Source organism: Leuciscus leuciscus, assembly GCF_965113295.1.
Source record: "Leuciscus leuciscus genome assembly, chromosome: 2".
Taxonomy (NCBI): Eukaryota; Metazoa; Chordata; class Actinopteri; order Cypriniformes; family Leuciscidae; genus Leuciscus; species Leuciscus leuciscus.
Genome location: NC_138726.1, coordinates 7,696,098 through 7,717,905, shown reverse-complemented (window position 1 = coordinate 7,717,905; position 21,808 = coordinate 7,696,098). Strand labels below are relative to the sequence as shown.

Below are 21,808 nucleotides of genomic sequence, written 5' to 3'. Positions count from 1 at the left end.
GGCTACTTTGATACCATACTGAATAATTTCCAAATTTATGTATTTTCATTGTACAAAATTCTTCCAAATGCCAAAATACTTAATAGCACCAAGGCTTTTGCTTTGTTTTGGTACTTTTCTCAAGTGTCGTCCAGTACCTGCGACTAAATCCCGCACATCGATCCAGCTGCACTGCTGTGGTGAAGCTGTGCGAGAGCTTGACGTGTTCCTGCAGTAATGTGGAGTCTTTCTGCCATAGAAACTCTCATCGACCTCGATCACGTGATCTGAGCCACACTGCAGGATAGCGCTGTCCACACACGACAGAGAGCGTCCCAGTTCTACAGGAAAGACAAAAAGGGTCACTTTTAAACAGTTTCATTTTTAAAACGACATCATGTTTATAGTAAAAATGCCTTATAATGTTCAAATGAAAGTTGTTGTTTTTTTTCTTATTATTTCTATCAATTCCTATTTTTTTAGGCATACAATTAAAATGTTTTTTGCCACGCTGTAAATAATAAATTTATTTTATTGGTGTAACTCAATATAATTGGGCTTATTCATATTACACACTTTAAATAACTAATAAATAGGGGTGTAATGGTACATGTATTCGTCCCGAACCTTACAGTACAGACGTCACTGTTTGGTGCACACTGTAAAAAATTATATGATAAATAAGTTATGACAACATTTGTTTTTACATTGCTTTAACTCATCAAAATAAGTTAAGCGATAACTTTTTTATGTTAATACAAGATTCAACAATTCTTTTTTTGGTCCGTTTAATGTAATTTAAGTTGAAATGACTTAAACATCCAAGTTGATTGTACTTAAAAATTCTAGGCAGCAACTTTTTTTTACGACGAATACATCGAATAAAAACTCTAGAGAGAAGTATTTCATATATGCACTATATTAGCCTATTCGTTATATTTACTTAATCTGTTAGTAATGTCTTGATTATTTAATGTATTTTTTAACAAATTTATCATGAAAACAAAGTTATTACAGCCGCTATGTAAATTATTATATTTCAAAAATGAATTGGAGTTGAAAATTAACTTTATAATTAGATTTGGAAGTTAAAATCATTGGTTACCCGTAAGCCAATCGCATAATGTTTGGTTATGACGTGTGTTATGCGCTGGCTCAGCCGCATCGAACTTCCACTGTAAACACATGTATGATGCGAAAACAAAACCATCGAGGGAAATACCGGAGTGAACATGGCTGTGAACGACTTTTGCAGATTATGTGAAGTAAATCTACGCATCCACGGTACAATCAGCGTCTACATCACGGCTCTCAGCCCGCCCTCTGTTCGTTGATTGGCCGGCTGTTTTGAGGCCGGAGGAAAACTGGGAGATAGGTCGCTATCTCAGACTGAGTACTGAAGCGAACTGAAATTGGGCGGAAGTACGAAGTCTGACGTAGTCAGGCTAGTTAAAACCTGCCTTATGTGCAATTTACAGTATATATTTGTTGATTATTGTATCTAAAAATAAATAGCAACTGAATTTAATCATTTGAGCTCTGTTGTTAATTGTAACCTTTAATATTATTGTAATGTGTAATTAAGGGCTCCCCATAAAGTTTACAGCATTAGCTAAGATATATATCTTTTGTCCTCAAAATAATTTTTTTATTATGATATAATTTCTTTATACACATAAAAAATAAAATAAAATAAAATAAAATAAAAACAGTTTAATAAAAAAAAGAAAAAGAAAATTTGTGTTTAGTTTCCTCCCCCCTTGTTGTACCGAAGCCATACTAAACCGTGACTTCAATACCGAGGTACGTACTGAACCGTCATGGGTGTGTACCGTTACACCCCTACTAATGAGCATACCAAAATATTAGAATACTTATTTTGCTTAATTATAAATGCTATATAAAAAGAAGCAAAGCGTAAAACACACCAAACTCACAAATGAAGTAGAATCTCTGACTACATTAACTCAATATAAGTGGGCTTATTCATATTATATACATGTGTTTTTTTTATTTGAGTGTTGGGGAAAGTTACTTTAAAAAGGAATGCATTACAATATTGTGTTACTCCCTAAAAAAAGTAACTAATTGCGTTACTTGTATAGAAAATAATGTGTTACATTACTTTTGTGTTACCTTTTCTTACCTGGGCTGTACTTGGGTTGTTTGTTTTATAATAACAAAAATAGTTCTGTTTTTGGCAAATGTAAATGCCCTTTCACACCAAAAGTGAAATGACGCAGGGGAATAAAGTTTGACACTCTTAAGTTACTTCAGCAAATAAAGGAAACACAAATGTGATGTTTACTTAAAGTCATTCTTGCTTATTCCTATAGTTGAATTGGATCATCAAAAGTCAGCAGCAAAGACTTTGATTAATAAAGTGAGATTAAATACATAAAGTATATTTGTCTTATTTAACATGTTTAATTACGGTGGGTTTGCGTGACATTCTGAGTTTGCATTTCATGGTTTTTATTCATTTTGAGGAAAACTGAATTTGTTCACAATAGTCTAAAACTACAATAACCATCATGTTCACACACAACGCCTTTGCACTTACTCCCGATTTCTCTCAACATGAGGACAGGAGAGGTGTCAGTCAATAAATGGGAAAAAGTAACGTTACATATTTGAAAAAGTAACAGATATTTTGTTAAAAGTAATCCGCTACTTGTTACTTGAAAAAAGTAATCTGATTACAGAACTCACATTACTTGTAATGCGTTACCCCAACACTGAAAACTAATGAGCATACCAATATATTAAAATACTTATATTGTTCTGGATAATTATATATAAATACTATATAAAAAGAAAGAAAGCATAAAACTCACCAAACCCAAAAATTAAGTACAATTCCTGACTAAATTTACTCCATCTAATTGGGCTTATTCATATTACATACTTGTCTTTTAATTATTCAAATAAAACGAATGAGCATATAACATATTAAAATACTTAAATTATTAATAAAACACTATAAAAAGAAAGAAAGTGTAAAACTCACCAAACTCACAAATGAAGTAATATTCCTGACTGCAGTTACTTGTGATCTTCCAGTGAAATCCAGAGTGTGTGTTGATGTGGCCACAGCCAGTTTCCAGCTTCGGCTCACTGGGCCAGTTTGAGTAAACCACATCTGAACCATCTAACCAGATCAAGCCATCTGAGGACATACAAGTGGATGCAGGTAAAATTATGATTTCTCTACTCAAAAATGAATGGAAAGAATTATTAAACATTTGCATTTATTTGATTTTATTTCAATCATAAAATCATATTCTCAAAATGCATTTATTAAAATTGCTTAGAATCAGCACAAATCGTTTTAAAAAGGATGAACGTGGTTATATGGCTGGCTGTGGATCGAGCAAAATGTATTAAATTGAAAAAAAAAATTGTTAATGATAAATATACATACTTGGAAAAACATTCACTTTATTAGTTCTATTACATAAATCCTACCTCTTTATGTATAAATAAAAAATAAGCATTAAATTCAGTTTATTGGTTTATGTTGTCTGTCTAATCCAAATGAGTGGAAATTTAGGCCAAAATATTTTAGCTTAAATGTCTTACTATTGCTAAATAATAGAAAGGCCATAATATTTAAACTAAACCATGGGCAGCATTAATTCAAGTTTTCACAATAATCGTGCCGTCGCACCAACCATGTACCTTCCGTGTCCAGAGTGAGGTTGATGGAGGTAGACACCAGTCCTATCCACCAGTCCTGCTCCGCCTGCAGGTGTTTCTGGAGAAATTTCTGGGTTTCATCACTCTGGATGAAGGCCAGGTGCCCACCGTCCCGCTCACACCAAGCCTGAGCGCTGAGGAAACTGCTCTCCAGGGCCACAAACTCATAGCAGGAGCTCTCGAAAGCCTGCTGGTGCTCTGGGCAGGAAAGACCTTCAGGTCTGGCTTTGCCACATGCTGAGATGATCAGAAATGCCAAAGTAAAGAGTCTGTCATCCATCTCTAGTTGTACATGAAGATTAGAAGAAGCATCCTGGTGTTTTTGTCTATATAAAGGGTTTTGATCCCTGCCAAAAATACACCAGCTTTCCAGATGAGTCTATTGATTGGCTCTCAAACAAAACCCATTGATGTAATAGCCTAATGGATGCATATTGTGTTTTTATTCAAACAAAGGCAATGTTCATTTAGATCAACTAGATAAGCCAGCCTTTACCCACAGAGTGACGCACTGTCATTGGATAGGCACTGTAGAAGTTAGGGGAATTCCAGCTCAGTTTTTCAGAAATCAGTCCACCTTCATCAACTAAATGGTTTTGTCAAATCAGCCTCCCAGGCTGGCCAATCTGGTGTTCAGCGGCTTTCTGCTGGTCTCCGAGCTTAATCACCCGCTAAGACCAGCCAGGTCAGCTAAAAAAATATGTCCGAAACCCCTCTAAATCCAGCCTGGTAGACCAGCTAAAACCAGACAACCAGCTTAGGCTGGTTTGAACTGTTTTTTCCCCCCAGCAAGGTAGACTTTCTCAAACCAACTTAGGGTACGTTTACATGACAACGATATGCTTAAAAACTGAGAAGTTTTTCCTTTGAGTTCTCCACGTACAGATGACACCATTATCAAAACCAGCTGCCATATCACCCTGTAGCCCAAGACTGGTTGCCCACTGAAGACAAGCAGGGTTTAGCCTGGTCAGTACTTGGATGGGAGACTCCTGAGAAAACTATTGCTGCTGGAAGAGGTGTTAGTGGGGCCAGTAGGGGGCGCTCACCCTGTGGTCTGTGTGGGTCTTAATACCCCAGTATAGTGATGGGGACACTACACTGTCAAAGAGCACCTTCCTTCGGATGAGACGTTAAACCGAGGTCCTGACTCTCTGTGGTCACAAAAAATCCTTCGAAAAAGAGTAGGGGTGTAACCCCGGCATCCTGGCCAAATTTGCCCAGTGGCCTCTGTCCATCATGGCCTCCTAATCATCCCCATATACTGATTGGCTTCATCACTGTCTCCTCTCCACCAGTAAGCTGGTGTGTGGCGGGCGTTCTGGCGCAATATGGCTGCCGTCGCATCATCCAGGTGGAGGCTGCACATGAGATTCCCCCTTCTATGTAAAACGCTTTGAGTGCCGAGAAATGCGTTATATAAACGTAATTAATTAATTATTATTAAAACGATCCCTATTCACACAGATCCACGAAAACCGTGAAAGCTGTATTCTGCTGCCAGGCCATTAGATGGCGATGAAACACTATAGACTGAACACGTAATACACATGTGCATGACGTCATTGTTTTCCCAGATTCAAAACTTTGCATTTTCAGGCACCCAAAACGCATACAAAGTTTTTTAGTGTCGTGTAACAGCCCCTTAGTTTATCTTTAAATCTAGTTTTTTTAATTCACTTTTTTTTTTACCAAGAGCTCTTGTTTGAACTGAGAAAAATACATAAAGCTTTACATTTCAGTGTAAAATACAGTCATTTCCACAACTAATGTGTGACTTGATGATTGTTTATATGTGAAGAAAAGCCTAAATTAAATCTGTTCATCATATAAAGCGTTCATGTCTCTTGACTAAACTGCTCAATTCATATGGATTAGTTTTACAATCTCTTTTTTTTACTTTTTGAAGCGTCAAAGTGGTAGTTGCGGAGCTGTCAATGGAGGGACAGAAAGCTCTCAGATTTCATCAAAAAGATCTTCATTTGTGTTCCGAAGATGAAGGAAAGCCTTACGAGTTTAGAACAACATGAGGGTGAGTAAATGATGACAGACTTTACATTTCTCCAAGAAGTAGCGCGATGACGTCATTGATATCAAATATGTATAGTTGACATTTCAACACGCATGCGCTTTAGTAGGTTTCGATTACGTCATGACAGTTTAAAAACGCACGGGCACGATTACCTATTACATTATCCACAAATTATATTATTTTATTAAATCTGTATGACATACTCCATTATACCGGCTATAGTGGATGAATTTAAACATTAAAGTTTTTACATTACGGCCCATAACATGTTTTTTCTCCTTACTGGCAGCTTCAAAGATTTGCAATACTGGATATGCATTTTGTAGCCTATATTTTATCTCCAACGACATGCCCAAATTAGTGCTATTATCATCCATTATAGTATTAATGTAATCCATAAGTTTACACAAAGCACTGTAACATGATAGATATGCAGAAGTTGCAATAGCCTAACTATCCACTCTGACGGAGTTAGTTGAGTTTAAAAACTATCTCTCTTTTTGTTTGTTTTTTATCCGTCATGTAATTTCCCATATGTAATGCCATTCCATTTTGTGTATATCGATTTTTATATCATTCTAATAGCTAAGATAAACATTCTCATCAATAAAAATGACAATTAAAATGAAAGAAAAGACGGGTTCACATGACTAATAACGCGGCACGCCGCACGCCTTATCCATAAGCTATATCGTTTGTTATCAACTTATAATAATTATTTGTAGAGCATTCAACGCTATATGAATATATATAAAATTTCTTTCTTTATTAGAACGTTGATCTATCTCTATGGATTTCATTTGCATAAAAAATATAATTGTTTTCATTGTATTAATATTATTACCTGACATTGTCCCCAACAGTTTGTGAATTTGTTGGACATTGGGATGTTTTAACAGATCGGATACCAGACAAAAGATATGTTTTCTTCTTGTCATCTTCATTTATTAAATCTCTTATGGTATTAAAAAAAAAAGATGTCCCACATATTTTAGTATAACTCTTAGAGAGAAAAATAATATAGGCCTATTTGATTCATTCATGAACGAATAAAGTCTACATTACAGAAATATTAAACAAATAACAAAGACGACTATAAAACAGACTCTGAGTGGAAAAAATAAAAACAATATTATACATATTTTCAGTCTATTTGTATTCATAAAGGACCAAATTAAACGAATTAAATAATAATAATAATACATAGGTTATTATAGATCATTCAAAACACTATACCCTCGTTGCTTAAATAAATGTGAAATACTCTATAGCTAGTAGTGTCTAATGAAACAACCATTTGTATCTTCTATCTTTAACTCAGCATTACAGTTTAAATGACATTAAATACGAGATTAATACATGCGTGTTAAAAACATGCTATTCCGCGCATGCGCGTCGAACATCAACTATGTATTTGATTAATCAATACGTCACCGCGCTACAGGCTGCAGCGAGGACAATCTCCATTTTTTAAAGAAAAACCCAACTTTTTGTTGTTTCGGATAGAAATGAAGAATTATATTGAGTCACTACTTGGATTGAACAATAGTAAAGCTAAATGTACATGGTCTTTATGTGAAGCTTTTATGCTATTTATATAATGATCTCATACTTTTTCCTTTTCTTTTTATATTATTTTCTTTTTCTTTTTAATTTCTTTTCCTTCTACTTGTGTTATTAATTTTAATTACATTATATTTTCTTTTCCTTTTGTTGTAATGTATAATTATTGAGTATTGTCCGTATTATTTTTGTAGAATATCTATTATTTGTATGTGACTGGCATTTAATAAAATAAAATAAAAATACAATCTCCATTTTTGGGTGGACTATCCCTTTAACTGGTAGAGTGTATCACTCCTGGACAGCAGGGGGCAGAATAAACCTCTTCACTGTGTTCTGTGACATCAAAACCACAGAGGAAATATACCAATTCAAAACACACCGTTGTATTTCCCGATGTTAGGGACCTTGATAAATGGGAATATTGTACATATAATTTGATCCGGTTTGCCGTATATCTGGTAGATTTGTGTTCTTCAGAGAGGTGAGTGTCTGAAACACCAAACATATCTGTTATTAATGTTAACGATCAGGCGATATGCACTACATAGCTCCTGAAAAGCAGACCCGCATCAGCTGCGGTAATAAAGCATGTTTATAAACACTGTACTGAAAGCGATCGACTGTAAGGCTTGTTTACATCTTCCTGACACTAGATATCGCGGCAGGTTAACAGCTACTTTGAGTTCACATCCCATTATGTCACGTGTCAATGTTTTCAAGCGTTAAAGATGTGTATGCTTAGGGTGGATTAACACTAATTAATGCATTTATTTATATTAACAAATGATAGAAGCAACAGCCTGGGTGAATCAATAGCACGTGCAGCACTCCTGAGGTGACTAGAAAACACTAACTTACACATTTGAAGGACAAAAGCTTTTTTGAGAATAGGAAGTAAAGCTTCACGTCTGGTTATAGTATTGTGTGATCGTGTTAATGGATGTTTAATTACAAAACTGGTATCATCTGAATCCTTATGAAGTCTACTTTATCATATTTGATACATGGATTTCAAAAAATCTGAATTCGGATACTTTTTCCTTTTAGCAAGTAAAAGGCCTAGAATAAGTGTAAAAACTGTCCCCCTTCAGGTTGGTTCACGTGTCTTTTTTTGCAGTGACGATTTCTATGAAGTAAACGAATGAATATCTTTTATATTGTTAGTAATATTTCAAGATGAACACTTACTGGACTGAAGCAACTTAGGTTTGCTTGATCATCAGTGCAATGCATTTTTTTATGAAAAATGTCAAAATGTGTGAGTATGAAATATTATTCATCAGACTTTTGAAGAATTATTATTTGTTCATCTCTCAAACATCATTGTATTGCATTGCATTATATGTTTTGCACCCAAAATAAAAACTACACAAAACTATAAGCATTTAAATAACATATTACTAAGACATATTATTGGGAGATATAGAGTGTAAAATTACATTTATATGCATTTTATGTAAATAGTCTGTTATACTGTTATAAAGATTTTCATTACAATCATTCATCTTACTTTTTGGCCATATAAATATCACCAACTGCATCAAATGCATATTTTTGCTAAGTTTGTCCCTCTGAATAAAATTGGGGTATTTTTTCCAACTCAAGCATGAGTAACTTAAAATCTTTTCCAAAATTAAAACTTAATTCTATAAAAAATACTTTGTATTAAAAATCTTTATATTACTATATTATCTATGTAACTGACTTTCTATTTAAGCAATACAGTGAATGACAAGCGTCTGCAGTCAACCAGTAGTATGTGGTTAGTTTAGTGATTCATTTACACCAAAACAAAAAGAAAACATGTATGCCTTCATCTCCGAAAACAATATATTTAGTCTTATAATGATCTCATACAAGCTCAATGCCGACTCATTTTCTGTCAGTTTCTTTTTCGGGAAGTGTGCTAATGTTTGTGGGTGGTTGAAGGACTGTAAGACTACACTCGATGCATCCTTCAAAACGAGCCGAATGAAGGACGCGAAACGAAGGCGGCCTTTCAAGGATCCTTCAAATCAAGTCTGCCTTCAGCAGGGCTTGATGACTGACGTGGCAGCCGAGATATATGCAAAGCACCCTAAAACTAGAAATATCATGATGGAGCATTGTGTTTTATTCCCATGTTGACCTGTATTATTAAGGGGAAAATGGCCATGAAAATAGTTTTTTTGTATTATAATGTTAGAATTATTATATTGCTATAATATATTCTTAATTTATCTTGTAACATTCTATCAGATAGATACAGTTTGTTGTCTTAAACTAAATTATACAATTTTAATAATGGGTTTCCATTTAGTTTGACATTACTACTGAGTGAAAACAAAACATGACACTGTTTTGTAAAAGTTTAGTTCTGTACCCTTAAATAAACTGTATCACTATGTTTTTTTGGACATGCACCATGTTTTTTCAGTGGTACATTCATATTTTTAAATATTTTACAACCATATTTAGTCAAACAATCAACCATTTATACAATCTGAGACCATCACTTGGTCACAACTCTTACTGAATGTGATCATATAGTTATATTGTGTTGATTTCTCCTAGGTTATAATGCTTCTGGCTCAGATAAATCAGTCAGCAGAGTTCCAGCATGAGGGTGATGCTCAGGAGGTCACGCTCTGCTTAACTGAGGCTGTGGGGATTTCAGGTCAGAGCTGCACACTTTATAAATGAGCTCTTTTCAGACATTGACCTTTTATTAAAGGGAAAGCTGTGCATTTTCCCCCCGAAAGAAATTAATACTATTATGCATTAAATTGATCAAAAGCGACAGTGAAGACTTTATATTGTTACATTTTTTAAAATATATTTTAACCAAATGATGTTCTTTTCGCCAAAGGGTCCTAGAAAAAATGTGTCGATGACGTTTCCACGAAAATATTAAGCTGCACAACTGTTTTCAATATTGTTAATAATAAGAAATGTTTCTTGAGCAGCAAATCAGCATATTAGAATAATTTCTGAAGTAGCATGTGACTGGAGTAATTATTCTGAAAATTCAGCTTTGCATCACTAGAATAAATTATATTTTAAAATATATTTAAATAGAAAAGGTTTATTTGAAACTGTAACAATATTTCACTTTATTTTTGATCAAATAAATGCAGCCTTGGTCAGCATAAGAGACATTTTGAACGGCAGTGTTCTCCATATTACAGTCATCATGATCTATTTGTTAATTGTTCAGATGGTGATCAGAGCATGGACACAGTCAGTTTGCAGGCTGTGACTTTATCAGATGGCTCCACTGCATATATACCTCACAACCCTCAAGGTATGTCTATTACGAGTTCTGAGCACAAACATTGTTCATCTGAGACGCTTTTGAGATGTAAAGCTAAGCATCACCTTCTATAAGAAACACATTAGCAAATTGATTAGCAAATTTGAAGGTTATTTCATTATTATAATAAATTTTTTTTGGTTATTATTAAGCACATTCTTTCTACATTTTCTATCAAACATTTGCATGTATGCGTTTTGAAGAACAGTAATGTGTTCCCTGGGAATCAAACCTATGATCTTTTCAATTAGTTAACCTACAGGACCTTAAAATGATATGTTTATATTTTTTACTTAGTGTGTGTATATATATATATATTAGATACACCTTGCTAGTATCGGGTTGGAACCCCTTTTACCTTCAGAACTGCCTTAATTCTTTGTGGCATAGATTCAACATGGTGTTTGCTTATCATCTAACCCATCCAGAACTTAATATATATAGCCTTGTTAGGAGATGATCAACAATATTCGCTTCACCTGTGACTGGTTATAATGTTTTGGATCATCAGTGAATATATAACAAATAAAATCTTGCTCAAATAAACGGTTTATTGAAAGTGATCAGAAAGCATCTGCAATCTATAACTCTGTATTTCTCATATTTATTTTTTTTTATAAACAAATCAATGTTGTGCATGTTTTTACTTTCCCGTAAATGACTACCATGAAAGTTTAACTTTTCTTTTTTTAAATCTCATATTTATTCACAGTTGACATGGTATTTAATTTTTTTGAGTGATGTATTAACCGAGTGCTGGTTGTTTTCCCCAGACAGCAATATAGTTGAAGGACAGATGATCCAGTTAGAAGATGGATCCTCTGCTTATGTGCAACACATTGCTGTTCCAAAAGCAGGTACTTTCCTGATTGTTATGCTGCAAATCTTCATGTTAGTTTCATTGGAAGGGATCTCTAGCTTTTATTATTTTATGTACGGGCTTATGATATTAATATGCAAATAATGTTTCTTTTTTAATTTCCCATATTATATGCTCACTAGATGAGCCAAATAACTGGACAAGCTCGTCTGTATGTGATGTTGTTGGTAACGAAAGCTTACGACTGGAAGATGCTCAGACTGTGCAGTTGGAGGATGGAACCACTGCTTACATCCACCACACCACTAAAGGTTTTTCATTTACTCCCGTTTTTGTTGCACTCTTAAAAAAAAAAAAAGTTCTATATAGAACCTTAAATTTGCCCCCATTATGCTATTTTAAAGGTTCCTAATTTGTTTTGGAGCTGTCCATGCATCAAAGGTCAAAAAACAATACATTTACATTTATTCATTTAGCTGACGCTTTTATCCAAAGCGACTTACAATTGCTATATATGTCAGAGGTCGCACGCCTCTGGAGCAACTAGGGGTTAAGTGTCTTGCTCAGGGACACATTGGTGTCTCACAGTGGATTCGAACCCGGGTCTCTCACACCAAAGGCATGTGTCTTATCCATTGCGCCACCACCACCCCTTAAAAATAAAAAATAAAAAATGTCTCATAATATGCTAAAGTATTATGCATAATTTAAGACATTTCTCCTTATATAGAACCTTTCTGGCATAAAGGGATCTTTAAAATTGAGTCAAGAACCCCACTCAACCTTTATTTCTAAGAGTGTGTGCAGGATGTTAAATAGGATTCGGTTGTACATGCTTTATATATATAATATATATATTAATTTTTTAAAATGTTTTTTTGTCATTAATGCATTTTCAGATACATATGACCCCAGTACCTTGCAGGCGGTGCAGTTAGAGGACGGGTCTACCGCTTATATCCATCATGCTGTTCAGGTGTCTCAGCCGAACACCATTCTGGCCATCCAGACTAATGGCACAGTAGCAGATTTGCAGACAGATTCATCCATTGACCAAGAAACAATCAATGCTTTGGAGCAGTACACGACCAAGGTACCCTTTAAAGATAACTAGGGCTAATGCAAAGACACTCACAATGTATTTATCATGACTTTGCTGGTGATATAAGCCTATAAGCCTAACCCTAACCTAATTAGGTGACGTTGTTACATATTGTAAATGTTTTTTTTTAGCTAATCATTTGTCAAAATTGGTAAGAAAATAATTTTTGTAAAGCGTAATGATCACTCTTGAATTCTTTCCTGCAGATTGAGGAAATGGACTCGTACACAAACTCTGAGCTGATCACCAATGATCCTCACGGTGTTGTGGAGATGCAGGTTAGAATATAATATCCATGCAAAATAAAAATAGAAATAGTCAAACTAGGAGATGCTCAGAAATGTTTATCCTCCCTCCCTCTAGATCGTACTTCAGGGTCAAGAAATCCGGCGTAGTGTGCAGCAGCCTGGGGAGAAATGTTTTCGGTGTAATTACGACGGATGTGGAAAGCTTTACACCACTGCAAATCATCTTAAGGTTATTATGGCTTGTGTATTTGAGCTTATCAGCTTGTTAAATAAAAGTAATTCACCATAGACAACATTACAAATGTGATGCATTATGATTATTTTCTCGTGTTTTGTTTGATCAGGTACATGAAAGAGCGCATACAGGTGACAAGCCGTACTGTTGCGACATACCTGGCTGTGGAAAAAAGTTTGCAACAGGTAACAAAAAGATTTACAGATCAATTTGTCACCTCAGCAGGGTTTTTGTGTCATATTCAGCAAGGATGCATTACATTGAAAAACAGTTAAGACATTTGTAATGTAAGAAAATATTTTTATTTAAAAGGAAAACCTGTTCTTTTGAACTTTCTATTAATCAAATAATCCTGATGAATCTCTTTTTCAACATTTGATAATAATAAATGTTACTTGAGCAGCAGATCAGCATATTAGAATGATTTCTGAAGGATCATGTGACACTGAAGACTGGAGTAATGATGCTGAAAATGCAGCTTTGATCACAGGAATAAATAACATTTTAAGATATATTACAATAGAAACCAGTTATTTTAAAGGTACACTGTAACTTTTTTTAGTTCAAAATTTAAAAGAGTCAATACATGTGTTTTTGTCTTACCCTGATTCACTATGGTTAGTCTATTATAAGTGTTTATATTGGACCTACTGGGGTCCATACGTCACTTGACCATGCATGTCTCGTCATATCCGTAAATAGAGAAAAGTTGTTCTGGCTGCTTTGATGCCTGTATGGTGTGAGAGTGGCATAAGTTAGGTGTCACAATGAGTGAGAAATCTCAAACCTCTGGGGAATCTCCCGTTTTAAACAAACGCTGAACAAAGGAGAGTGCTGGCATAAAGAAAATGCGACAGAGCTCGTAATAAAACAAGAATCAACATCGGCTTGGTTCTTCAGAGACGGTGAGAACTGAGGGATTTGAAATGTTGTAAAAGTGATGTGAAGATGGCGTTTTTATTACTCAATGGGTTAGTAAGGCATTATATTGAACAATAAATTGTCAAATGCAGCTTTCTAACAGAGTTCATTATAAAGCACTATCTATTGTGAAGGGTCATTTCATTATGGCTGTTGAGGCGCTGTGCTGGAATTTATTTTCAAGGAAGCACCGTGTCTGTTAATGGGTTAAGCTACAGTTACATCTTCAGCTCGTCAGCTTGAGATCCTTTCTGTCTAAACTGGTTATATCTCTTAAGCCTAGTAGTGAATGTTTTATGAGCAGCAGGAGAACCATATTCATCCGCACAGTCACGCAGAGCCGAAGCACAACCAAACAATGTTCTGCAGCAAAAGGCATGCACCTTTAAGTTGTAATAATTTGTTCACAAAATTACACTTACTGCATTTTAAATCACATAAATATATAAAAAAAATTATCTTACTGACCCGCAACTTTTGAGCAGTTGTGTATTGCTGACGTATTTGCTGTGTTATATTCATCCCTTGTCATTCTTTTTCTATAAGGTTATGGTTTGAAAAGTCACATCAGGACACACACTGGAGAAAAACCTTACCGCTGTCAGGAGTTGGACTGTAAAAAATCTTTCAAGACCTCAGGGGACCTTCAAAAGCACACCAGAATTCACACAGGTACTTTCTTTGCCTTCTTAAAATCCTCCATCTGTTCCTTGGATTATTCGATTTATTATATTATCTGAATATGAATATAGTTATCACACAGTACTGTGTTAAAAATACCATGGTATTGAATAGTAGGACAAAAAGCTGCATGCATAAGAATTGTACAAGAGTAAAATCGATGTTTCATATAGTCGCTGTCAGGCGGAAACCTCGTATCTCCATCATTTTCATAAATCACTACTATTATACCCCTTTTCCACCAAAAAAGAACTGGTTCAGAACTGGTTCAAAGTTGGTTCAACTTGGGAACCTTCTCAGAACCTGTTTGTTTTTCCACTGACTAGAGAGCCCAGCGAACGACGTCGTTACATCACTGTGTACGTTGCCATAGGCTACATCTTAGCTTTCCTAGAAACGCTTGCGGCAAATTCAAGCATAACAATTACAATGGCGGACTACATCGTCTTTCTGCAAATGTTTCTCCAGGCTTTGCGATCCTATATTGGGGTCAGAAGAAGATGTTTAGACCACATTTGTGCTGCTCGTCTGGATTACTATAGACGGAGGTTACGTTCGAGAAGAAGTTCGACAATAACCCCGCCCCCAGCCTCCGACGTAAACATGACGTGGTAAAAGAACGGTTCTAGTCCAGCAAAGAGTCGGTGCCGCTTTGGAACCAATTTTCCTGGCCGAGAACTGGTTCTTTGGCTGTCGAAACACAAAGAACTGGTTCGCGAGTAGGCACCGGCTCCGAACCGGCACCAGCACTGCCTTGGTGGAAAAGGGGTATTAGTGACCATTTATGTCTTTCTGTGGGTTTTGCAAATGTCTAACCAATGTAATGTATTAAAAACAGCTTTCGACTAAACCCTGTAACTCCATTGGCTCCTCAAACTGTCAGTTAAACCTCATAACTCCACCCCGCCTCTATCGTGAATGAAGTGTTGTTCGCAGTTTGGACCGTTTCTGCTTGTTTGCTATGCAAGAGCCAATTGAACTGGTTCTTTGAATAAGTTCAGCGTTTAATTACTCAAGAAACCCTTTATATAAAGGCTAATGTTTTATGTATCTGAGGAGTGGAGAAGAGTCTAGCATTTTTTGTCGAGTCATAGCCAACAACAACACTGTCTTAAATAGCCTGTGTGAAGCACTTCTTCTTTAATAACATGGGATTTTGGCCTAATGACAGAAAAAACTGAGCGCCCACATTGCTACATTAACTTTATAACCTGTAAGTTGAAAAACGTATTACTGCCTAATACGTATACAGTATTATTCGCCCGTTCGAATGACGGAAAAAACACGTGTCCGAAATTTGCTGGTCAAAAACCTTAAACTGCAATTGAGCTTTATTTTGGTAAAATGTTAACAATACAATGACATATAAAGCCACAGTATCGACTTTGACCACATGGTGTTTAATTATTTTTCAAATATGGTGTTTTTTTTCCATTTCCTGAAAACTAAGTAGTGTTTTTGGACGTACAAGGTTTCTGCCCAACAGCAACGATATGGAGAGTTGTCATATTAGCAGCCTTATTACCAGTGTGATAACACGGTACCACCACATTACTTCTGCTCCTACCAATGACCTCTGTTCTTTTAAGGAGAGAAGCCATTTTTATGTCCTTTCCCGGGCTGTGGACGATCCTTCACTACCTCAAACATCTGTAAGGTCCATGTTCGCACACACACAGGAGAGAAACCGTATCACTGCCCAGAACCAGGCTGTAATCGGGCCTTTGCCAGCGCAACAAATTACAAGAACCACATACGGATTCATACAGGTATGCTGCCTTTTAGCCTTAAAGGGATTGTTCACCTAGAAATTAAAATGGCCATCCTTTTACTCGTTCCAGACTTTCTTTCTTACGTGGAACTCAAAAGGAGGAATTTTGAGTGATGTGCTGATCTGGTCAGATGTCAAGTTGTTATTGTTAACCTGGTTCTCAAACAAAGCTATCGTATGAATTCAGAAGATTTAGAGTATAGAGCATGGCCACTTTCATGGTGCTTCTTGTCATTTTGGAGCTTGTTAACTCCAGTCCTCATTCCCTTTCATTGTATTAAAATGATAGTTCAGCCAAAAATAAAAATGCTTTCATCATTTAGGCTACTCACCCTCATGTCATTCAAAACATGTATGACTTTGTTTCTTCTGTGGAACATAAAAAATATATATTTTGGTAAAATCTCACAATAAGGTTCCATTTATTAACGTTGGTCAGTTAACATAAACTAACAAAGAAAAATGCGGTAACACTTAATTTTAAGATGACATAGTTATACGTGGCACTTACAATAGTAATACAAGTAAATTATGCATAATTACAAATAAATAACCCTAAACCTAACCATAACCCTGTAGTATTTACATGTAATTAAGTAATATTACTCTGTACCCATTTGTGTAATTACACTGTAACAACACCACCTTATAATAAAGTGTAACAAAAATACTTCTAAAGCATTTATTAATCTTAGTTAATGTTACTAATTGGTTATTATGCTCAAAAAAATGTATTTGTTAATATTATTTAATGGACCTGAGCTAGCATGAACTAACAATGAACATTTGTATTTTATTAGCTAATGTTAACGAAGACTAATAAATATCATAATAAATGTATTGCTCATTGTCAATGTTAGTTAATGTGCTAATGTTAACTGATGGGCTCTTATTGTAAAGTGTTACCAAAATATTAAGAAGTGTCTCAGTGGTTTTTGGAATGACACGAGAGTAAGTAAATAGTGACAAAATAGTGACATTTTGGGTGGACTATTTGTTTGAACTCTTTCTTTATAATATATAATCTAACCTAAATGTAACTGTGAATGCAACTCTTGTGAAATATTTAAACCAGTGTCTTTTTATAACTTGCAGGAGAGAGGCCGTATGTTTGCACAGTTCCTGGATGTGACAAGCGATTCACCGAGTACTCCAGTCTATACAAACATAATGTAGTGCACACTCCCTGTAAACCCTACAAGTGCAACCACTGTGGAAAGACGTACAAGCAGATTTCCACACTAGTCATGCACAAACGCACAGCACACAATGACTCTGAGCCTATAGAAGAGGAGTCAGAGGGCTATTTTGAACCCCCTTCAGGTTGGTTTTAAAACATATCTAATATATCCTAGATACAGATCAGATTTTGATGATGTTTCATGAGTGGAACTGGGCTGTTTTTTGCATTTAGAGGCTATAGATGACCCCTCCATGAGTGTTAGCCCTGTGAAGTGTGAAGACACTTGTCCTGAAATGGCTTCTGAAGTCGCTGATGTCACGGAACAACAGCATGTAACTTTTATCACACAAGATGGAGCATCGCAGGTTTGCATCTAAAGTTTCTCAGATGATCTAAGTTTTTATGTTGAGTCTTTTTGATTACGCTTTCGTTTAACATCATAGAAAAAAGTCAGTAGATTAATATACTGTAAGCTAAAATGTGCTTGGTCACTTGAACTGTTGGTGGCAATAGAGACTGACTGCAAATTTGGTCAGGTGACTTTTCAGACCTTGTCCTAAAATTTGCCAATTTTCAGAGCAATGTGCAATCATTTCTGTGCTGCCATCATTGTTGGGTAAATTACTTACAAATTGTAGTCCATTACTGAATACAAATTACATTATGAAAATTGTATTTAGTGATCTATTATATAATCGTAATCTATTACACATTTTAGATGACATAATCTAACTACTTTTTGATTGCTTTTAGATTACTTTTGACCTATCTTGTTTATCACATTGATTTGAATAAGATAATCTTGTACCATATTCATATAAAAAATTCAAAGAGAAAGTTCAAATTTCCGTTATAAACAATATAAAGTGCATGGAATATTACAATATGTCAGGGTTTCCCAAACTAGGGTTTATAAAGGAACTGCAAGGGCTTCGTAAATTAATGAATGAATCTTAAAAATGAAAATGATTTTTGTTTTGTTTATGCCTGTGATTTTAACAGGCTATTGGAAATACAATCACAATGGTAACACAAGATGGCAGTATGATCACCTTCCCACCCACTGAGTCTTTGCTGTCTTCAGCGGAGGCTCATTCAGTGACTATGGTCTCAGAGGACGGGACTGAAGGACAGGTGTGTAGGATTTTTGGGTGTTGTAAATTTGAGAACCAAGTTCTTTCATGTGTGTGGATTTCATTTCCAGCAAACACATAAAAGGTTCTTTCCTAATTATCACAAGACTATTCTGCATAATGCTGATCTGTGTGCATAAAGAGTGCTGCAGTGATGGTTTTTCAAAGGGTAACTCTTGCCAAAATTGAACCTAGGCTCTTTTTGTTAATCTACCCGAGTCAAACTTTCGTGTAAAAGCATAATTAGGATGGAAACGTCACTTTTAAGATTGACCGTATTTTCGTTTTAGGTCAAAATGCCTTTTGAATGGGAGTGCATGGGGCACGACTATGATAGCATCTTAAAACACTAAGAAGGCTCGACACAACATGAAACTGTGCTTGAAGTATCACCAGGGGCTCTACACATGAACTCCAGCATTGAGAACATTGTGTACACAAAGTTTACTAAAAAGAAAGGTTTTGTACGACTCACTTTATCAGTTAGTGTTTCCGGCGGCTGGAATTTAGTCAGTCAAACGTAGTCGATCTCGTAGCCTAGGTTCAATTTTGGCGAGAGTTACCCTTTAAAGGCCAACCTGGAAGTTAGTTATCACTCTGGTTCTGTCGACAAAAACCCCGTAGGATTTTTTTTCCATTGGCTTTTGGATTATTGCAGAAAATAAGCTCTGTGACCAACAAAAATGTTATGTTCACAAATTAACACAGCTTGAAGCGTAAAAACAATCGCGAGAAGTCAAAAGCAAAACGTAGGCTATAAACGAACTACACCATGGTCACATGACTTCACTAAGTTTCCGACAATTATTTCAGTCTTTATTTAAAAAACGTTTTAACTGTTCGACTGATGATGTTTAATGTCCCCTACAACCTTTGTGGTCCCATTTAGCCTCTTGTTAGCAACCGCATTTTTCCGCAAAAAAAATCACAAGGGGACATTGCTGATGTATTTTTATGTCGTTGAATAAAACGTGAAAATATCTTAGTATCACCACACTAAAAACCCATTGACTTCAGGACGATGGAACTAGAACTGCTAAAATGCGAACTCTTTTCCAGGTTTTGGCCCACTATAATACATCACCCCTGCAGCACTCTATAAATTGATCATAGGAAATATTTTTATGTATTTTTTTCCTGTTTTCTTCAGATGACTATTATGATGCCAGATTTAACATCTTGCAGGAACATACAGGATGGGTTATCAGCACACCCGATTACACTTCTGGCTACTTCTAACGGCACACAGATTGCTGTTCAGGTAGAGTAAGGCTGGAATACACTACATGACTTTGCCCAGAGTTTTGCCTGATTTACAGTTGGAGGAGTTGATGCTAGTTGCTTAAAGTTACAGCTAATCTGCAGATTTTAGGCAGCTGGAGTTGACCAATTTCACAGAAAATCGCACATGATAGCCACAGACCACGATGTTATAGGTTCAGACTATGATTTCATCCAGTCAGAGAATATCAAACATGTTTGATATTTTGAGCCAATTTTAAAACATTATTTTTATTTGCAACAAGCAACAAGGCAGGTGCATGTTTCTTCGTGAATTTAGACACCGACCAACGTGGACAATCACCAGATTTTACATTTACATTTACATTTATTCATTTAGCTGACGCTTTTATCCGAAGCGACTTACAATTGCTATATATGTCAGAGGTCGCACGCCTCTGGAGCAACTAGGGGTTAAGTGTCTTGCTCAGGGACACATTGGTGTCTCATAGTGGATTCGAACCCGGGTCTCTCACACCAAAGGCATGTGTCTTATCCATTGCGCCACCACCACCACCATTTTAGTACATCACTTCTCAGACTTTCCACAACCCAACAAATGGCAATTGAACATGTTTAATTGGCGAAAACAATCGTCCAGTGGCAACAGACGCCGACACACTGATCTGAAAAAACCCGATGAAGTGTCTGTTGGCGCTGGTCGTGTCAATCGGTGCAGTGTGAATTAGCCTTTAGTTGTGTTTGGAACCAAAGTCTGGTAACCATTTACAAAGTTGGCAAGTTTATGATCCCTTGTATTTTTAAGAATCATACAGACTGCGTCCAAAAGCTGTTACATCCTGTCTACTGAGATTCCTTGCCTTCATCTGAGTTTTGATGGTAGCATAGATGCACTGATGAGCCAAAACATTATGACCAGTCACAGGTGAAGCGAATATTGTTGATCATCTCCTAACAAGGCCACATATTAAGGTCTGGGTGGATTAGATGGTAAGAAAACAATCAGTTCTCGTAATCAAGATGTTGGATGCAGGAGAAATGGGCAGGAATAAAGATCTGAGTGACTTTGACAAGGGACAAATTGTAATGGCAAAGCGACTGATATCATGACATTTGAGCTGAAGGAAACAAATTGAGTCTGAAAGTTGTGGATATTGGTTTCACTCACTTTTATTTGTCCAATGATATTTTTGACCTTGATTTTTAACTGTATTGCTGGGCATATGTATATATTATTGAACATAGGTGTTGTATTCTATCTTGTAGCTCAACGAACAGACTTCACTGGAAGAGGCTCTGAGGATAGCATCATCATTACAAGGAGGAGAAACAACAGGACTGGCCAATTAACTACCTTCACCTTCAGTATTCAGTGTAACTAGTGATTCCAATGATGAACAAATGATGAACTTTTGTAATTACCCTTTCACCACAATTGTACAGAGGTTACACTGTGCACTATGAAAACATTTTTAACAGCTTTGTTCACATTGATATAGATATCTAAAAGGTGGAAACCTGTTTGCATTTTTTAAATAAAAAGAGATGAAGGAGATATTTAGTGTGTCGTGATGATTTCTCATTTATGACATTGATTCGACTCAATGTTCTTTCTTCCCTTGAAGAGCACAAGGTTTGTGCCATTATTAAAGTGTAAAAGTGTTACCCAAGTGTCATGCTGATAATATGTATAGTAATACACTATTTTGTAGTAAATTGGATACATATATATTTATATGGATATATAATATAAAAAAATAGCTTTGACAAATAAAAAAGTAAAGGCTGCAGTGAAGCTGGGCAATAGCAAATCATCCATACAGTCTTTCAAGACTGGTGGAAGCAGGAATTTTAATTTCACCAAGCAACGCATACATAATGAATGTTAAATATGAGGAACTGTC

General features: G+C 35.7%; 2 protein-coding genes across 3 annotated transcripts in view; one reads left to right on the top strand and one right to left on the bottom strand.

The window, feature by feature from the left end:
- pkd1l2b (polycystic kidney disease 1 like 2b) overlaps positions 1 to 4,075 on the bottom strand; it is a 30,297-nt gene extending 26,222 nt beyond the window's left edge. Inside the window, exons 1-3 of the mRNA XM_082161299.1 lie at positions 3,661 to 4,075; positions 2,990 to 3,148; positions 138 to 320 (exon numbers count right to left, since the gene is read on the bottom strand). Of these exons, the coding sequence (XP_082017425.1) occupies positions 138 to 320; positions 2,990 to 3,148; positions 3,661 to 3,958 (640 nt within the window). The 5' untranslated portion in view covers positions 3,959 to 4,075. The remainder of the gene's footprint in view (positions 1 to 137; positions 321 to 2,989; positions 3,149 to 3,660) is intronic.
- A 3,536-nt stretch (positions 4,076 to 7,611) lies between these two features.
- Positions 7,612 to 21,459, top strand: znf143a (zinc finger protein 143a). 2 transcript variants are annotated; one of them, XM_082161318.1, is made up of 17 exons: positions 7,629 to 7,757; positions 8,324 to 8,367; positions 9,830 to 9,932; positions 10,473 to 10,559; positions 11,342 to 11,425; positions 11,571 to 11,699; positions 12,288 to 12,481; positions 12,697 to 12,768; positions 12,854 to 12,967; positions 13,083 to 13,158; positions 14,441 to 14,566; positions 16,165 to 16,344; positions 17,442 to 17,669; positions 17,761 to 17,894; positions 18,532 to 18,663; positions 19,813 to 19,923; positions 21,171 to 21,459. In XM_082161318.1, the coding sequence occupies exons 3-17, from the start codon at positions 9,836 to 9,838 to the stop codon at positions 21,252 to 21,254; spliced, it is 1,848 nt and encodes a 615-aa protein (XP_082017444.1). In that variant the 5' UTR covers positions 7,629 to 7,757; positions 8,324 to 8,367; positions 9,830 to 9,835; the 3' UTR covers positions 21,255 to 21,459. The 2 variants fall into 2 exon arrangements, with proteins under 2 accessions (XP_082017443.1, XP_082017444.1); XM_082161317.1 differs by lacking the exon at positions 8,324 to 8,367 and having other exon boundaries at positions 7,612 to 7,757.
- Positions 21,460 to 21,808: the final 349 nt, after the last annotated feature.

Excerpts from the sequence above, each read along its gene's own strand:
- znf143a (XM_082161317.1), top strand. The coding sequence starts at position 9,836 with ATGCTTCTGGCTCAGATAAATCAGTCAGCAGAGTTCCAGCATGAGGGT. Across the intron at positions 12,968-13,082 it reads CCACTGCAAATCATCTTAAG|GTACATGAAAGAGCGCATAC; the intron begins GTTATTATGGCT and ends TTGTTTGATCAG. Across the intron at positions 18,664-19,812 it reads AGGACGGGACTGAAGGACAG|ATGACTATTATGATGCCAGA; the intron begins GTGTGTAGGATT and ends TGTTTTCTTCAG.